Source organism: Vipera berus (genome assembly GCF_964194415.1).
Source record: "Vipera berus genome assembly, chromosome: 3".
NCBI lineage: Eukaryota > Metazoa > Chordata > Lepidosauria > Squamata > Viperidae > Vipera > Vipera berus.
The window spans coordinates 133,449,442-133,469,313 of record NC_138204.1 but is presented as its reverse complement, the minus strand read 5'-3'; the positions used below and the strand labels follow the sequence as shown (position 1 = coordinate 133,469,313).

Here is a 19,872-nt window from a genome sequence, read left to right as displayed (position 1 = left end):
GAAAAAATTAACCAACCCTTTTTTTCTATGTATTTGACATAGGATATAACTATTAATACAGAAAGGTACAAACTACAATATCTAGAAGAGAGTTTCAATACGTTGTTTCAATATTAAAATCATGTTTGAATACTAAAAGACATTAATTTTAACCTATACCTGTATAAGCTTGCATGCAACCAAAAAACTGCTGGTAACCCCAAGAAATTACACAAAAGAGTTATTGATACAAATTAAGAGTTATTTGCATATTGTAAATCTTCATAGTTAACTGTTGTTAGTTGCGAAGTCGTGTCCGACCCATTGCAACCCCATGGACAATGTTTGTCCAGGCCTTCCTGTCTGCTACCATCTTCTGGAGTCCATTTAGGCTCACGCCTACTGCTTCAGTGACTCCATCCAGCCACTTCATTCTCTGTCAACCCTTCTTCTCTTGCCCTCAACCTTTCCGAGCATTAGGCTCTTCTCCAGTGAGTCCTTCCTTCTCATTAGGTGGCCAAAGTATTTGAGTTTCAACTTAAAGATCTGGCCTTCTAAAGAGCAGTCAGGGTTGATCTCCTCTAGGACTGACTGGTTTGAACACCTTACAGTCCAAGGGACTCACAGGAGTCTTCTCCAGCACCATAGTCCAAAGGCTTCAATTCTTTGGTGCTCAGCCTTTCTTATGGTCCAACTTTCACAGCCATACATTGCAACTGGGAAGACCATAGTCTTGACTATACACACTTTTGTTGGCATTGTGATGTCTCTGCTTTTTAGTGTGCTCTCTAGATTTGCCATGGCTTTCCTCCCCAGGAGCAAGCGTCTTTTAATTTCTTGGCTACAGTCCCCATCTGCAGTGATCTTGGAGCCTAGAGAAATAAAATCTGTCACTACCTCCATTTCTTCCCCATCTATTTGCCAGGACAGGGCCAGATGCCATGATCTTGGTTTTCTTAATGTTTACTTTCAACCCAACTTTTGCACTCTCCTTCTTCACTCGTAACAAGAGGCTCTTTAGTTCCTCTTCACTTTGTGCCATTAGAGTAGTATCATCTGCATATCTTAGGTTGTTGATATTTCTCCTGGCAATTTTAATTCCAACTTTTGATTCATCTAGGCCTGCCTTTCTCATGATGTGCTCTGCATATAAGTTAAACAGGCAGGGAGACAGTATACAGCCTTGCCGGACTCCTTTCCCAAATTTGAACTGATCAGTGGTTCCGTGTCCAGTTCTCACTGTTGCTTCTTGACCCGCATATAGGTTTCCCAAGAGACAAATAAGATGGTCTGGTACTCCCATCTCTTTAAGAACTTGCCACAGTTTGTTATGATCCACACAATCAAAGGCTTTAGCATAGTCAATGAAGCAGAAGTAGATGTTTTTCTGGAGTCCCTAGCTTTCTCCATGATCCAGCGTATGTTGGCAATTTGATCTCTAGTTCCTCTGCCTCTTCGAAATCCTGCCTGTACTTCTGGTAGTTCTCGATCCACATATTGCTGGAGTCTAGCTTGTAGGATTTTAAGCCTAACTTTACTAGCATGAGAAATGGGTGCAATGGTGCGATAGTTTGAACATTCTTCAGCACTGCCTTTCTTTGGAATTGGAATGTAAACTGATCTTTTCCAATCCTGTGGCCACTGTTGAGTTTTCCAAATTTGCTGGCAAATTGTGCGTAGCACTTTTACTGCATTGTCTTTTAAGATTTCGAATAGCTCAGCTGGAATACTGTCACCTCCACTAGCTTTGTTGTTTCTCAGCTTTTCTAAGGCCCACTTCACTTCACATTCTAGGATGTCTGGCTCGAGGTCAGTGACCACCTTATCTTGGTTATCAGGGATGTTAAGCTCATTCTTGTATAGTTCTTCTGTGTAATTTTGCCACCTCTTCTTAATCTCTTCTGCCTCTGCTAGGTCCCTGCCATTTTGGTCCTTTATCATACCCATTTTTGCATGAAACGTTCCCTTCATGTCTGCAATTTTCTGGAAGAGATCTCTAGTCCTCCCTATTCTATTGTTTTCTTCTATTTCTTTGCACTGTTCATTTAAGAAGGCATTCTTATCTCTTCTAGCTATTCTCTGGAATTCTGCATTCAATTGGGTGTATGTTTCTTTTTCTCCCTTGCCTTTTGCTTCCTTCCTGTCCTCATCTATTTGCAGAGCTTCCTCAGACAGCCATTTTGCTTTCTTGCATTTCTTTTTCTTTCTTTTTCTTTTGTATATATTTTATTGGTATTTTTTAACATAACATAAATCATTCAGTAATTTGTAAACAGTATGTTGTCTGGGTAACATTTATAAGACAATCTTTAACAATTGATTTCTATAATCTATATTCCATATGTTAATTTCAGTTGATTTCCCCTTTCCCCAAAGTATCTTTCTTTGCAAAACATTAGATTAAAACAATTCTCATTATTTTGATAAACAACAATTAAGTATTTAGTTTTTCCAATAATCCTATTTGTCATTTTAGTTGCCTTATCATAAATCCTGTTGCCGTGCTTATTTCAGCTTATTTCTCCCCCCAGATGGTTCTGCCCCAGGCGCCTGATGTACCCAGATAAGTTCCAGATAGCACTTGGATTGATTCCTACCTCCCTCTCCCACAGCCCGGTTGAGTCCTTAGTTAATGCCTGGCAACAGGCTGCCTCGGAGGCTCTTGACCGTGTTGTGCCTTTGCAGCCTCTGACCCGGCACAGGTCCTGGCTCGCTCCTTGGTTCTCCAAGGACCTGCGGGAGATGAAACGCCAGAGAAGGGGCCTAGAGAGCATTTGGAGAACCAGTCGGTCCGAGTCTGACCGAACACAGTTAAGATCCTTTTCTAGATCTTATCTTGTGGCAATGGAGGTGTCAAAGCATGCTTACTTCACCACCCTCATTGCGTCTGCAGATAACCACCTGGCCGCCCTGTTTAGGGTGGTTCGCTCCCTTTTAAATCAAGGGACGGGAGAGGACCCCTTACGAGGATGGGCCAAGGAATTTAGTAAATATCTGGTGGACAAAATTGCTCAGATTGGGGCTGGTCTGGACTCTGACTGGGCAGTATCTGACGAGAGGAAAACGATGAGTTTGGCTGAGAACATTTGGGAAGAGTTTGATCCTGAGACTCCGGATGAAGTGGACAGGATCATGGGGAAATTAAGTGCTGCCACGTGTTTGTTGGACCCGTGTCCCTCCTGGCTGGTCTATGCCTCTCGGGAGGTTACATGAGGCTGGATCCTAGCAGTTATCAATGCCTCACTAAGTGAAGGATACTTCCCTGCCACCTTGAAAGAGGCGGTGGTAAGGCCCCTCCTTAAGAAACCTGCATTGGATCCAGCTATTTTTAATAACTTCCATCCTGTCTCCAACCTTCATTTTCTTGCGAAGGTCGTTAAGAGCATGGTGGTACGGCAGCTCCCTTTGGTTCTGGAGGAAACTGAGTATCTGGATCCATAGCAATCGGGTTTCAGGCCCGGGTATAGCACGGAGACGGCATTGGTCGCGCTGGTGAATGATCTCTGGCGGGCCCGAGATAGGGGTTATTCCTCTGTCCTGGTCCTATTAGATCTCTCAGCGGCTTTTGATACCATCGACCATGGTATCTTGCTGCGTCGTCTTGAGGAGTTGGGAGTGGGAGGCACCGTTCTGCGGTGGTTCTCCTCGTACCTCTCGGGCCGTTTGCAGATGGTGTTAGCAGGGGGGCAGAGGTCAACCCCTAGGCCCCTTAGTTCTGGGGTGCCTCAGGGGTCGGTACTCTCGCCCCTCCTGTTCAACATCTATATGAAGCCGCTGGGAGAGATCATCCGTGGCTTTGGGGTGAGGTATCATCAATATGCTGATGATACCCAGCTTTTCATCTCCACCCTGAACCAACCCAGTGATGCCTTTGATGTGATGTCCCATTGCCTGGAAGCGGTACAGATTTGGATGGGAAAGAACAGGCTCCGGCTCAACCCGGCCAAGACTGAGTGGCTTTACGTACCGGCATCTCATTTAGTCCAAGAGGTTCCATCTTTGGTTATAGGAGGAGAGATATTACCTCCCGTTGATAGAACACGCAATCTAGGCATCCTCCTGGATTCACGACTCAGTTTTGAAGATCATATTGGAGTCGTGGCTAGGGGGGCATTTGCCCAGATTCGCCTGGTATGCCAGTTGCGCCTTTTTCTGGACCGAGATGCCCTACGCACAGTCACCCACGCACTCATTATTTCCCGTATAGATTACTGCAATGCTCTCTACATGGGGCTGCCCTTAAAGACCACCCAGAGGCTTCAGCTGGTGCAGAGTATGGCTGCACGGGTAGTGATGGGAGCACCCTGATACTCCCATATTACACCCCTCCTGCGTGAGCTGCATTGGTTACCGGTTGCCCTCCGGGTGAGATTTAAGGTGCTGGTACTTACCTTTAAAGCCCTACATGGCTTAGGCCCGGGATACTTGCAGGACCATCTGCTGCCGGGAACGAATTCCCATTGCCCAGTACGCTCACACAGAGAAGGCTTCCTCAGAGTACCGTCGGCTAGACAATGTCGGCTGGCGACCCCCAGGGGGAGGGCCTTCTCTGTGGGAGCGCCAGCCCTGTGGAACAAAGCTCCCCCATGGGCTTCGGATGGGCCCAGATCTCCAGTCCTTTTGCCGCGGCCTCAAAACACTCCTTTTCCACCTGGCTGACCTGGACTGACAGGGATTTTAATTATGTTTTTAATTTTTTAACTCTAATTTTTAATTTATTTTAATTTTAATTTTAATTTATTGTACAGAGGCCTTTAATTTTAATTTGATCTTAACTTCTGTATTTATTGTATGTTATTGTTGTTAGCCGCCCTGAGTCCTTCGGGAGATAGGGCGGTATATAAGTCCCAATAATAAATAATAAATAAATAAATTCTAAATATTCTTACTAGTGACAATTTTCTCAACAATTAATTTAATTTAATTTAATTTAATAATTTGATTTCTATACCGCCCTTCTCCCGAAGGACTCAGGGCGGTGAACAGGGCAATGCACAATAAAAATCGAATACAAAAATTAAAAAAGCCATTAAACATCATGCCCATGAAATCAATACATATTAAAGTTAAAACTAGTTTTAAAAACCCAACCCCAACCCACATTGGTGGATTTAATTCTATATAAGCCATATAAGCCCTCTCATACTTTTATATTTCTTAATCAATAAGTAAAAAGTAGAAAGAGAAAAGAAAAGAGGAGAGAGACAAAAAAGAGAAAAAGAAGAAGAAAGAAAAAAGACAAAAGACAAAAGACAAAAGCACTGAGATACAAAAAATAACATACGACTGAAAATATGTATCCCTCCTAATTTAATATATATTTATTCCTCAATTTCTTATTCTTTTTGACCATAGCTAAGAATGTATTTAATCTATTTAAACTTTAAGCATTCCATTCAGTAGATCTAATCATCTAATCTTTTAACTCTCATTCAAAATACATTTTTATGCTTTTCTTATCGTCACATTTAAATAACTAAAATGTTTCCTTTGTTTAAATCATTTCAATTTTTTTTACAGAAAGGAAAAAGAAAAAAAAACATATTGTGTTAATTATATAAAAAAATCATCCCTCTAAGAGTAATATATTCCAAAGTTTTTCCATTTCTTTAGCCATATTCAAACAAATGTTTCTTATTCTATTAGTTAACAAAAAAAATCTCTCTAAGAGTAATATATTCCAAAGTTTTTCCATTTTTAGCCATATTCAAACAAATGTTTCTTTTTTAAGTATTCTCTCTGATAAGTCCCATCATCTATTTTCTTGATTTCCATTTTAATCTTTTTCTCTGGCCATTGCCTTTCTTAATCAGTATGTTTTGCTGCATCATTCGTTTCCCTGTAAAATATTTTTTCTCATTCTTTTCCTTATCTTTAAAGTTGCTTGGATGTGTTGAAATATTTCCCATTTGAATTAAATCATGATTTTTTTTATTTTATGTGGTTCCATCTTTAAGTCTCTATCCTCAGAATTATTTTCAGTCATCTCTACTGTATTTTCCTGGGAAATTTCTTGGAGTGAAATTAAGTTGGAGATAAGTTGATTCATACTCTCAAGGTTGTTCTGTATTTCTTTGTGGTTTAAAATCATTGTCCTTTGAAATTATTGCTGCTTATCATATGTTTCCTTTTGTAAAGTGTTCATTGCTTCAGATTTGTTACTCTCATTTTGTTTACACAGCTGCATTTTTAAAGAACTTTGAGGGTCAGAGAAAAAAAAACAACCTCACCCACCAGTAGGTGTCAGCATTTGCTCATTTGTCAGGTCTTTCTAATTTTTCTCTCTTTCTCTCTAAAGGCAAGTTTTGCCATTTCTAGTAACCAAAAGGAGGGAGTAGAATCCCCCTCCTTTTTCCCCCTAGAGATTTATTTTTGGGACTTTCTCCTTCAGGAAAATAGGTGGGATAGAGAAAATCAATATTCTTACCCAGATTCAAGCATGCTGTTTAAAATCCGCTTAGTTTAAAAACTTATGACTTCCGTTGTTTTCAGCTGTGACTGGACATGGAGTTAGCCAGCCTTTTCTTCTGTTGGTTTCTGGGAGGCTTCTCCTGGATTGTTTGGGGAGACCGCCATCTCTCCTAAGTCCCTGGGATTTCCTTCTTTCATTCCACCCCTTCAGGGTGGGTTCTGGCCCCTTAGGTTCCCCAACAAAAAGAAATTTTAGCCAAAGAGTTCGGCATTCAAAATCTTCTGACTGCTCTGCTGGAAAACAGGAACTGGACTCTTGCATTTCTTTTTCTTTGGGATGGTTTTAGTTGCTACTTCTTGTAAAATGTTGCAAACCTCCGTCCATAGTTCTTCAGGCACTCTGTCTATCAGATCTAATTCCTTAAATCTATTTGTCACCTCTACTGTATATTCATCAGGGATATGATTTAGTTCATACCTGAGTGGCCTAGTGCTTTTCCCTACTTTCTTCAGTTTAAGCCTAAATTTTGCAATGAGAAGCTCATGATCTGAGCCACAGTCAGCTCCTTGTCTTGTTTTTACTGACTGTATAGAGCTTCTCCATCTTTGGCTGTAGAGCACATAGTCAATCTGATTTCTGTGTTGACCATCTGGTGATGTCCATGTGTAGAGCCGTCTCTTGGGTTGTTGGAAAAGACTGTTTGCTATGACCATTGTATTCTCTTGCCAAAATTGCAGAAAAAGAGTTAGTTTCAGATAACATGTACATGGATTTGTGGCATTTTAGAATGAAGACCTAGTTCATGAAAGACATTTATTGTTTTGAACAAAAAGAAATACTTTGATGTATTTATCATAAATGTATATGTAATAATAATTGGTTACTAAGGATAGTTTGCTAATTACAAATGGATTCACAACCTTTTCCCCTATTTCTTGATTTACCATACTGATTCTGAACTTGACATTGAATTTTAAAATAATGGTTTGATTTTACCTTTCCACTTTCTCCTCCCCCCGCCCACACACACCAATTCCTCCAGCCTACATGTCTCAAGATAACCAAATGGTAATTTCATCTGTATTGCAAAACCCACTGCAGTCATAATTGTAGTTTTCTTAGCCCCAGAGTGCAAGTACGTTTTTGTTTCTTTTCATCTTAAGGTCAGCTGGTGGGTGCACAAATGTTCGCTTAAGAAATAATCTGATTCAGTGCAGTAAAGTTTTGAATGGTAAAGTTTCTAACAATCACAAGACACATCAATGTAGGAGGAGGAGAACTCACTTCAGGGTTTTTAAATTGCTTAGCTTTTAACTCGGTGACATTTACAGATCTCATTTCCCTGGCCATTTGGAAGGCAAGAACGATGCAAGCTCAAAAGTGTTCTATTTTTTCCTTTGTAGCTTCAAAGACAAAGATGCTGTTACAGTTTTAAAGTCAAACAATTCAAGGAAACAAAAGAAAGGATCTCGGATCCTTTATGTTCATTCAAATTTTTATTATACTTAAACTACTGAGTCGCATTACACACCACGACTTCTAAGAATTTAACACAAATGAGTCCCAAAGAAAGCCAGTGCTTCTTCACACTCAACAAAGTTATGGAATTGGTCAAAAGAAAAACCTATGGCCACTAGCTTTGATGGCTTTTAAAGATTACTTCAGAATTTCAACTTCTACAGTGAAGAATAACAGCAGTAGGCTGTTGCTTTTATTTCATGTTTGTGGGCTTCCCATTCAAAGTAGAATATTAAGCTAGGGCCACAGTGTGTCTGGAAGAGCTATAGCTGCGTGGTGTCCAAGGTCTAGCAAGATTTGCATTCTCCTTGTGCAGTTTGGATTTTACAGACACTACAATTTCTCTCCTTGAGATGATGTGCTTCTACAACTGAAATCTCTTGAGATTATTTTCTTTCAGAGTTAACTTCCTTTTGATTAATGTGCTTTGGTATCCAGGACAAATTTTATTTCAGGAAGATTTATTGGTAACTGATATACAAGTAGATGACTGAGAACATTGTTGGGATGAACAACCTTTTCTACTGTTTTTTTACCTCTCTTAAGTAGCAACTGTTAGTAACCAGTTTGTGATAAATGACAGTATGTAGCTAATCTAATCTAATTCTGCTATTCGTCTTACTCTACAACTTGTATAAACAAATAAATTTTGGTAACTTACAGGGTTATTGAAATGAGTTGTGTGGGAAGCTAGCCATTGTCCTAGCTTATTTTCTGAATAAGGCCATCATGTTCAATCATAATGTGATTTCTTTATCTTGGCATAGCATGTTGAACATACCAATTGTGTTTTGTTAATTTGGATTATGTAAAAGACTGTTGGTAATTCTCATTGTTTGGATATATATTTTGAGTAGGACTTAGAATAGTCTGTTGCTCCATTTCCAAACAGACTGCTTCATCCCCAGTTAAAAATAAAAGGTGGGATGCATGATGGTGGTAGTTATACATAAGTGTAAATTGTTTGTTTTGTTGGAATTCTTTATTTTGTTGTTTTATTCTTCCAGGGAGCAGCATCCTACAAACTTTACAATCAGTCTAGAACAGATGCTATAAATTGATGATGCAATTTATGTTTCATGTATTTCACTGAATTTGTCCCTTCTGTGCTATTTTTGAAATCCTTCTAAAACTGTATTACTAGAAAAATTGCCTCATACTATTGTTATATTTTTCAGAACATTATCAGCTGTATGTTCCTGAATCAGCACAGGTTGGTTCTGCTGTAGGCAAAATCAAGGCCACTGATGCAGACATAGGGTCAAATGCAGACATGAAATACAGTATCATAAATGGGGATGGTTCTGGAATATTTTCCATATCAACTGACAAAGAAACACGGGAAGGAATTATTTCCTTGAAGAAGGTAAGCAAAATAATTGCAAAATATTTCTTTGTGAATGATATTAAACATCCTAGAATCCTTGGCAAATTAGGACCTAGCAAAATATTTATTTAAGTCTAGAATTGTTCCTGTCGTGTGTTTGGATATATACCATTTCAAGGGGAACATAATTGAATTCAAAATCTCTTCACTGCTGTAGTTTACCCTGCTGTAATTTTATTTTCTAAATCATTTTTCCTCTAACTGATCTCCAGTGGAGACACAGTACCAATAGGAAAAATACAAAAGGGACTGGTGGAAAGTGAATCATGATCCAACAAAAGTATCCTATCCTATTAAGTTTCACCATACTTTAAAAAGTAGCATTTTCTTTCTATATAACTTTGCAATTCATTGTTTAAACCAAGGGCTCTCAATTTTTTTTGAGATGAGGATCATACTTTTCTTTGAATGGCAAGTCAGGGGTCATATTCTGCCATGAAGATGGAGATGAGGAAAAAATAAATAAATGTGCTGTAGTAAAAAATAAGGCACTATTAAAAATAAGGGTTGTTGTTGTTAGCTGTAAAGTCGTGTCCGACCCATCGCGAGCCTATGGACAACGTTCCTCCAGGCCTTCCTGTCCTCTACCATCTTCTGGAGTCCATTTAGGCTCATGTCTACTGCTTCAGTGACTCCATCCAGCCACCTCATTCTCTGTCGACCCCTTCTTCTCTTGCCCTCAATCTTTCCCAGCATTAGGCTCTTCTCCACTGAGTCCTTCCTTCTCATTAGGTGGCCAAAGTATTTGAGTTTTAGCTTTAGGATCTGGCCTTCTAAAGAGCAGTCAGGGTTGATCTCCTCTAGGACTGACCGGTTGGATCGCCTTGCAATCCAAGGGACTCACAGGAGTCTTCTCCAGCACCATAGTTCAAAGGCCTCAATTCTTTGGCGCTCAGCCTTTTTTATGGTCCAAATTTCACTGCCATACATTGCAACTGGGAAGACCATAGCCTTGACTATACGCGCATTTGTTGACAGGGTGATGTCTCTGCTTTTTAGTGTGCTGTCTAGATTTGCCATGGCATTCCTCCCGAGGAGCAAGCATCTTTTAATTTCTTGGCTACAGTCCCCATCTGCAGTGATCTTGGAGCCCAGGAAAATAAAATCTGTCACTACCTCCATTTCTTCCCCATCTATTTGCCAGGAATTGAGGGGCTGGATGCCATGATCTTGGTTTGTTTAATGTTAAGTTTCAACCCAAGTTTTCCACTCTCTTTCTTCACCCGCAACAAGAGGCTCTTTAGTTCCTCTTCACTTTCTGCCATTAGAGTGGTATTATCTGCATATCTTAGGTTGTTAATATTTCTCCTGGCAATCTTAATTCCAACTTTTGATTCATCTAGCCCTGCCTTTATCATGATGTGTTCTGCATATAAGTTAAATAGGCAGGGAGACAATATACAGCCTTGCCGGACTCCTTTCCCAATTTTGAACCAATCAGTTGTTCTGTATCCAGTTCTCACTGTTGCTTCTTGGCCCACATATAGGTTTCTCAAGAGACAAATAAGATGGTCTGGTACGCCTATCTCTTTAAGAACTTGCCACAGTTTGTTATGATCCACACAATCAAAGGCTTTAGCATAGTCAATGAAGCAGAAGTAGATGTTTTTCTGGAACTCTCTAGCTTTCTCCATGATCCAGCGTATGTTGGCAATTTGATCTCTAGTTCCTCTGCCTCTTCGAAATCCTGCCTGTACTTCTGGTAGTTCTCGATCCACATACTGCTGGAGTCTAGCTTGTAGGATTTTAAGCATAACTTTACTAGCATGAGAAATGAGAGCAATGGTGCGATAGTTTGAACATTCTTTGGCACTGCCTTTCTTTGGAATTGGAATGTAAACTGATCTTTTCCAATCCTGTGGCCACTGTTGAGTTTTCCAAATTTGCTGGCAAATTGAGCGTAGCACTTTTACTGCATTGTTTTTTAAGATTTTGAATAGCTCAGCTGGAATACTGTCAGCTCCACTAGCTTTGTTGTTGCTCAGCTTTTCTAAGGCCCACTTCACTTCACATTCTAGGATGTCTGGCTCGAGGTCAATGACCACCTCATTGTGATTATCAGGGATGTTAAGTTCGTTCTTGTATAGTTCTTCTGTGTAATTTTGCCACCTCTTCTTAATCTATTCTGCCTCTGTTAGGTCCCTGCCATTTTGGTCCTTTTTCATGCCCATTTTTGCATGAAACATTCCCTTCATCTCTCCAATTTTCTTGAAACGATCTCTGGTCCTCCCTATTCTATTGTTTTCTTCTGTTTCTTTGCACTGTTCATTTAGGAAGGCATTCTTATCTCTTCTAGCTATTCTCTGGAATTCTGCATTCAATTGGGTGTATCTTTCTCTTTCTCCCTTGCCTTTCACTTCTCTCCTTTCCTCAGCTATTTGCAAAGCTTCCTCAGACAACCATTTTGCTTTCTTGCATTTCTTTTTCTTTGGGATGATTTTGGTTGCTACCTGTTGTACAATGTTGCGAACCTCTGTCCATAGTTCTTCAGGCAGTGTGTCTATCAGATCTAATTCCTTAAATCTATTTGTCACCTCTACTGTATATTCAACAGGGATATGATTTAATTCATACCTGAGTGGCCTAGTGCTTTTCCCTACTTTCTTCAGTTTAAGCCTAAAGTTTGCAACGAGAAGCTCATGGTCTGAGCCACAGTCAGCTCCTGGTCTTGTTTTTACTGACTGTATAGAGCTTCTCCATCTTTGGCTGCAGAGCACATAGTCAATCTGATTTCTGTGTTGACCATCTGGTGATGTCCATGTGTAGAGCCGTCTCTTGGGTTGTTGGAAAAGAGTGTTTGCTATGACCATTGTATTCTCTTGACAAAATTCTATCAGCCTGTGCCCTGCTTCATTTTGTACTCCAAGGCCAAACTTGCCTGTTATTCCGGTTATCTTTTGGCTTCCTACTTTAGCATTCCAATCCCCCATGATGATAAGGACATCAGTTTTTGGTGTTAGTTCTATAAGGTGCTGTAGGGCTTCATAGAACCGGTCAATTTCATCCTCTTCAGCATTGGTGGTTGGGGCATAGACTTGGACTACTGTGATATTGAATGGTTTGCCTTGGATTCGAACTGAGATCATTCTGTCATTTTGAGGATTGTATCCCAGTATTGCTTTTCCTACTCTTTTATTAACTATGAAGAATACTCCATTTCTTCTGAGGGATTCTTGTCCACAGTAGTATACCTGATGGTCATCTGAATTAAATTCACCCATTCCTGTCCATTTTAGTTCGCTGATACCTAAGATGTTGATGTTCAGTCTTGTCATGTCTTGTTTGACCACGTCCAGCTTTCCTTGATTCATGGATCTTACATTCCAGGTTCCTATGGAGAAAGAATCTTTACAGCATCGGACTTTCTTTTCACCACCAGACAAAGGGAGTGGCCCTTTGGGTGGGTGTGGCCCATTGGGTTGGTGTGGCTGCAGTGGTAACAGCAGACTGGGTGGGACTAAAAAGTTCAATCAATCAATTCCAACTTTGTGAGATCTTTTTTTCTGGTGAGAATTTGACATTGATTGATTGATTGAACCTTTTTTTTTCTTGCACATGGCAACGGAGGCCTAAAGCAAAAAGGTTTTATAAAACCCAGCTGAAGGCCTAGGACTGGGGCCACATGCCCACAGAGAGGGCTCTGCATGCCACCTTTGGTACCTGTGCCATAGGTTTGCCACCACGGTCCTAGACCCTAATCCAGATGTCCTACTCTCCTATACACTCATGACAATCTTGCTGGCATAAATTATCATCTCTACTAGAATTGCAAAAAAGATGGTAATACAACCATGAAAGAAAAATTCATATAAATTGCTAATTAGTGCCTGCTATATCTAAAGATGACAATCCATTGTTACACATAAAAACAAATACTATCCTCTTAAATATTGAGTTGGCATATAGAAAATTTTAAAGTGGGTATAGAATGGAGGTTTGCACACTATTTGCTGCTTTTCTTTTTCTTATTCCACGTCTGCAGTCAAAGTTTTGAAGCAGAACCCTAATCCTAACCCCTCCTCTTCCTCCTCCTTCTCCTCTTCCTTTTCTGTCTTTGCCTACCAGGATTGATTTAATCTCTGGTTTTCAGTAGATTAATTAGCCTGGTTCTTGGCCTCGGCTTTATAGTAGTTCTGAATCTAATGCCTAAGGATGTATAACTTGGCAAGACCCTGCTATTTCACATTTTATCTGTGAAGAATATTTGAATTACAGAGTCCTATAAAACTACCAGTATTTATTTCACAAGAGGACATTAAGCTAATATTCCACTTTGTGTGTTTATGGAAGTAATAATTAACTAGGAATGAAAATGTCAATGAGAAAACCTTTCAGTGCATATAAGCCTTTCAGCTCCTCAAGAAATTGCATAAAACATTAGACTTGCAGAGTAAGTAATAAATAATGGTCACTGACATTATCCATATTTTCATGCTTGATCTGAAAAAAAAAAGCATTGATAATTTTAGTATTAAAGTAAAAATAACTCTTCTGCTTTCTTTTTTCACCCTTATTGTCCAGAAAAGTCCTTGAGAAGATTAAATAAATAAATATAAGAAACTAAAGTGAATTTTCAATGAGCATTGCCACATCAACTCCTGTTTCATATGCAAAGCACCCTAAAAGATACATTAGCCACATTGTACTTTCCCTCCTCCCTGATTAAATCCATTATTTCCTTATCCAAGATGAGCTCTGCATAGTATCGACCTTGTAGGGAACATTTATGCCTCAGCCTTCCATGTTCATATCATTCAGCAGCTGATTGTGGGAGCCATTTCGTGAATCAGCTTTACTGACAGCTGAATTTCCTCATTGAATCTCCAGCCATATAAAGTAGCCTGAGAGATCCAGCAAACATTTTGATGAAGCTCCAAATGGATCTTCATCAAATAGATGGGTAGCAGACAGAATAGTACACACAGCACACAGCACAACTTGTTTTGTTTCATTTTTTGTTCTTATAATTGAGAAAAAAGGAAAAGTCAAGGATCGATTCAAAATGGGAATACATTACAAATCAGTGCCAACTGTAGTCCAGGGGTGACTGGTCCTGAATCACATTAAGGCCTTAATGATCCTTAATGAGAAAACAAGCACAACCTGATTTGGCTGGATTGTTTGGCCTAAATCAAGTAGACGTATGGTTATGAGAATGTAAACAGGTATGATCAGGCTTATTCTTGGATACTGTACATACTATTGTTATTATGTAAAGAGAGGTTCTCTCAAACTTCCAGAAATATTATTATTAAATATTGATAAGAAATAGAGGCAAGAATCTCATAAATATTTGACTTACGAGTTTTCATCCATACCTGGGATTTTTTTGGCATTATGTAGTTTTAAAATAATCTCTACTCTCAACTCTACCCTAATTAATTTTGTATCTGTCAAAAATTAGTTAAAAGAAATTCAATAATTTAAACTCTTATGTAATTTACATATTATGTAATTATTTTGTTGCCAAGGAGGACAATATTGAGTGGGAATCAGAAAAAAAGATAATCTCATGGGAGAAAACACACACACGCACACATAAGCACACACAAAAGATTATTAGGGGATATTAGAACCATGAATAGTGCTTTTTTATTGAATCTCAAGGTTGTCAACTCAGTCAAAGATGTTGCAGGCAACCGTGTGCATAAGGATGCTAGAGCCAGTAACCAAATATTGTACATGTTAATCTGCCCATCCCCCAACCAGCAGTGATACCAAGCCCTGTATCCCAGCCAAGTCCATTGCCGCAGCCTCAGGATGCCAGTCCCAGAGACCAGCCAAGAGAAGTCTGGGGAATGGTTTGGCCACGTCCCCAGGACCAGCAAGTCCCCAAGCCCAGCAGCAAGTGCAGGCAGCTGAGGTCCGAGCCACCTCTCATAAAGCCTACCTTTGATGGGATCCTGAGAAGCTGACCTTTTTAAACCAGGTGTGGGGTGATTTAGATCGCTACACTTATGCCTACCTGGATGGGACTACGATGGTGAATGCTGTGGGGCATTCAGTCATCTTCAGAACCACCACAAAATGGATGATTTCCCAATGCTGACCCATTTCCAAATGCACAGGTTCGGTTAGGTGCATGGCAGGAGCACCTCTGATGAGGGATCCCTTGGCTTGCTCAAACCTCATGGGTAGGGGCAATAGCTTGGCTCGGATGCCCAGTTTGAATACAGTGGGTAAGTTAATTAAGCACCGAGTACACCCCAGGAAAAGGCAGATAGAATTGCATACTTTATCTATGCATCTTTCACACTCCTTTTTGCTCTATTTCTGCAATAGATTTCTAGATTTGTCACCTAAATGCTCAACCCGTAGAAACCTCAGAGCTCTGCTCTCCACCACACTTCATGCCCCTGTCCAGAAAGATGCAAGTGATGTTGCTGCGGGTGCCATTCAGTGCATGAATACAACCCAAAATTTGCAGCTGAAGGCTACCTGGAGATGGTTAATACTGCTCTACTGAAAAAGGGATAGACTGGAAATTTTTCAGAGCAAAAGAGCTCTTAGAGAAAATGACTTAAATAGGTTCCAAGTATTTTGTCCAACAGTTTCACACAAAAGAAGTGGAGTTTTGAAACTAAAAGAAATATTAACAAAAGTACTACAAATCTAGCACAAATTAGGGAGCGGTTACCACTATAATAAGGGAGCTGTTACTTGTAGAACTATTTTATAAATGTCTCAGAAGCTATAAGCATTCATGGCATTGCACGTAAGGTAATGAAAAAAAAATTGCATTTTATACTGAGAGTTGAAAAAACAATTCTCCATAGTAATACAACGTTATTTTTTTCTTCCCGCAGCCACTCAACTATGAAAAAAAGAAATCCTATACTCTTAGCATAGAAGGAGCAAATACCCACCTCGATTTCCGCTTCTCACATTTAGGACCCTTTAAAGATGTGACTATGCTGAAGATCGTTATTGGAGATGTGGATGAGGCACCATTGTTCACTCTTCCATCCTATGTCATGGAGGTTTATGAAAATGCAAAAATTGGAACAACTGTGGGCACAGTAACAGCACAAGATCCAGATAGTGCTAACAACTTAGTAAGGTATGGTAGTATTAACGGCTCTTCGTAACAGTGGGAATGGGGTGATGGACTGGGGTGAATAAAGTGTTCCTTATGATCCAACGATGGAAATCTTGACTATATCACTCCTTACACATGCCCTAAACTTTCCAGCAATTTAACATTAGAAGGTACTGTATAATGTAAATTTATGGACAGCTATTTAAATAACAATTTGGACAGCAGCAAAATTCAGGTTATCCAATGGTTACCAACTTGTCCTGTTCCTTTCCATTCCTATTCCATGTTTTTTTCTCAAACTGATAACTGTGGCTACTGGAGCATGTTCAGTTTGGACTGAGCTGGGGGTTGTGGGGAGCATTTTTTAAATTGTTGTAACTTACACAAATATTTTCTTCATTGACTGATTCGCTCATGTTTTCGGCCAACTTACAGTAAAGGTATAATGCAGAGGATACATATTTTCAGTGTTATATTTCTAGTAAAATTGAAGTGTACATTAGACTGGTGAGAAGATACCCAGGTTTCAGTATGTTTGGGTAAAAGGATCTCTGGGGAAATTGGGACTCTCAGACAATTCTAGACAGAACGTGTTGGAATGAACTATTTTGTGGGGTTTATTCATTTGATGAAGCTGTTAGATGTTTTGTTTTGTTTTGATTTATGACATTTATGGATCCAGCCATTGTGGTTTTCATAGGCTACAGTTTAGCCTATTGTGGGAAAAATTTCATTTAATATTTATTTAAACACATTTACACTGTATAGCTGCCTACCTTATAACTAATTCTGGGTGGCTTCCAATCAAATATGAACTGAATTTTTAAATAAACTACTATTTTACTAAGGGGAGACTGTAGGGGGATTATGAATTTTTGTTTGATAAGCAGCGACAAAGCATTTTTTGTACCAGTGTTGACTCAAGGATTGAAGCAGTTTGACAGTTTTTCTAGATTTTGGAAATAAGCATGAAAGTATTGCTTAATTACTGAAACCTAAAGATTGGAAAACGGCCAATGTGGTTCCAATCTATAAAAAGGGAGGGAAATAGATCCATAGGCCAATCAACTTGATATCAATACCTGGGAAAATCCTGGAAAAGATAATCAAGCAAAGGATTTATGAGCACCTAGAAACAAACAAGGTGATATTACTAGAAGCCAGCATGCATTTGGTTAAAATAGATCATGCTAGACAAATCTTATTGCGTTTTTTGATAAACTAACTAAAGTACTGGACCAGCGAAATGCTGTGGACGTAATATACTTAGCCTTAGTAAGGCATCTGACAAAGTAGACCACCAGCTTCTTCTTGGTAAGATAGAAAAATATGGGATAGACAGTACCATCACAAAATGTATTTGCATTTGGATGATCAATCACACTCAGCAGGTATTCCAACAGAGAGGGAAACATACTGGGTCTTGGGTTCAGTAGAAGGGGAACTCATCAAGTTTGCAGACAATACCAAGCTGGTGGGAAATAACTAATACATTAGAACAAGGGTGTCAAACTCACAATATCATGTGACATGTCATGACGTATTGTGACTTTTTTGCCATTGCCGGCAATGGGGTGGGCACAGTTTTGCTATGATGCATCCGGCCTGTGGGCCAGCAGTTTGACACCCCTGCATTAGAAGATAGGCTCAAGATTCAGAATAATGAAAGCATCATTTATATAACTAAAGGTCTCATGTGTATTTATGAGAAGAGGGTTTAAGATCATTGCACTACATGTACATAGAAACCCATTGGCCCATGTCTGGTTTGACAGAGGGTTTTTCAACTGCTGCTTTGTAAACAGCAGAACATGACATTTTGCAATATTGTTGCAGAACTAAAACCATAGTTGCACTGACAAATTGCAGCAACTTACAGCTGAAGGACTGTAACAGCCACTATGTGGGACAGACAGGCAGAAGATTAACAAACTGCCTCCATGAACACCAGTTGAAAAACAACTTAATGTCACAATGCATGGACAGACTAAACCACTTAATAGTTTCAACTGGGAAACTGTTAGCATTTAAAGAGCCTTGGTGGAGCAGCGGGCTAATGCCTCCTTAAGTAACACCAGCTGCCTGCAATTAGTGCAGGTTCAAGTCCCACCAGGCTCAAGGTTGACTCAGCCTTCCATCCTTCCGAGGTAGGTAAAATGAGGACCCAGATTGTTGGGGGCAATAAGCTGACTTTGTAATAATGCCGCTTGGGGGGGGCGAAAGCCCTAATAAGCAGGCATATACATAGAATGAAGGCTACTGCTAAGCTTGTAAGCCGCCCTGAGTCTTCAGAGAAGGGCGGGATATAAATGGAATAAAAATAAAAAAAAAAATTAGACCAAGCCAACTTCAACAAAACTGGGGTATTTTTGGAAGCTTGGCATTCAGACAAATTAAACATACTGTAAATGGACATAGAGATAAACCACATTTACACGCCATTCAAAAAAGACAATAAAAATGCTAAAGAAATAAAAAGATCAGAACAGATCCTCTCCATTAGCCAACGCCCAGATAAGCAGGGATTGACAAGCAGAAAACAATACCCTAATCAAGGAAACTACGAAGGACATAATCACATTCTCACTAACACTGACAGGGAAAACCTCATACTAGCACTGATGATGTTACCTAGCTGTGTAATGAAATGCCTGCAAGCAAACAACCAAGCTTAGAGAGCATCAAGACATTCACAAATTGCACTAAATCACAATGCCATTTAATTTTGTCTTAGCAGGTAGTCCCAATCCAGTCAGTCGTACTTTAATTAACAAACAATAGTTGAATAAGCCATGGCTTAGCTTTGTGTATAATGCATGTCTGTAACTTATCCCATCTTCCTATAGGACGACAGGCAGTCTTGCCCATTGCCATGTTGATGATTGAAATCCATTTAGTCTCCACCTTCCCTTCCAGTGGTTCTGTTTCAGTGGAAGAGTATTAAACTAAGGGAATTTATGATACCTTGCATTATATATAAGAATATGAGATCTTGTAAATGATGAATGTCATAATATCCAAAGATTCATTCTGTGCAGTTAAGGATCATAGCACTTAAGGTGAGGCAGTATGATACCACAAATCGGGAAATCATTTCAATATGGAATGCCTCCAATGAGGCAAATTTTGGAAACGGAGCGTGTTAACTTTCCATATTTGAATCTGCATTTTGCCTCTACAGAAATATTTATTCTCCTTCAATGAAAGCTTAAAGTTGCAATCCAAAATCCACTTACTAAGGAATATGCTTTGCTGAACTCAATATAGTTTCCTTCCAAGTAGATGAACAAATTGTACGTTAAACCTAATATAATAGAATTGATATGTTAATTTTTAAACATAATACTTCTGAAAGTAGAAGGCTTTGTTTTGTTTCAACTAAAATAAAGATTAAGTTGCTTTTTCTAAATGGATAAATTCTGAGGATAAATAATTTCAAGGTAGAATTAGAATAAACCCTTTGAACAAAATGAACCCAAAATCCTTCTAGATTTATGCCGGGAAGCCTAATCCTTTTTATCACAAAATAGTTGTGAG

At 39.4% G+C, this 19,872-nt stretch overlaps 1 protein-coding gene across 2 annotated transcripts in view; it reads left to right on the top strand.

Moving 5' to 3' along the window:
• The window catches only part of CDH18 (cadherin 18), a gene marked incomplete at its 5' end in the record, with an annotated part of 209,102 nt that overhangs the window by 139,639 nt on the left and 49,591 nt on the right, over positions 1-19,872 (top strand). For both annotated transcript variants that reach the window (XM_081323254.1, XM_081323253.1), the window contains 2 exons: positions 9,088-9,275; positions 16,103-16,356. In XM_081323254.1, coding sequence (XP_081179380.1) covers positions 9,088-9,275; positions 16,103-16,356 — 442 coding nt within the window. The remainder of the gene's footprint in view (positions 1-9,087; positions 9,276-16,102; positions 16,357-19,872) is intronic.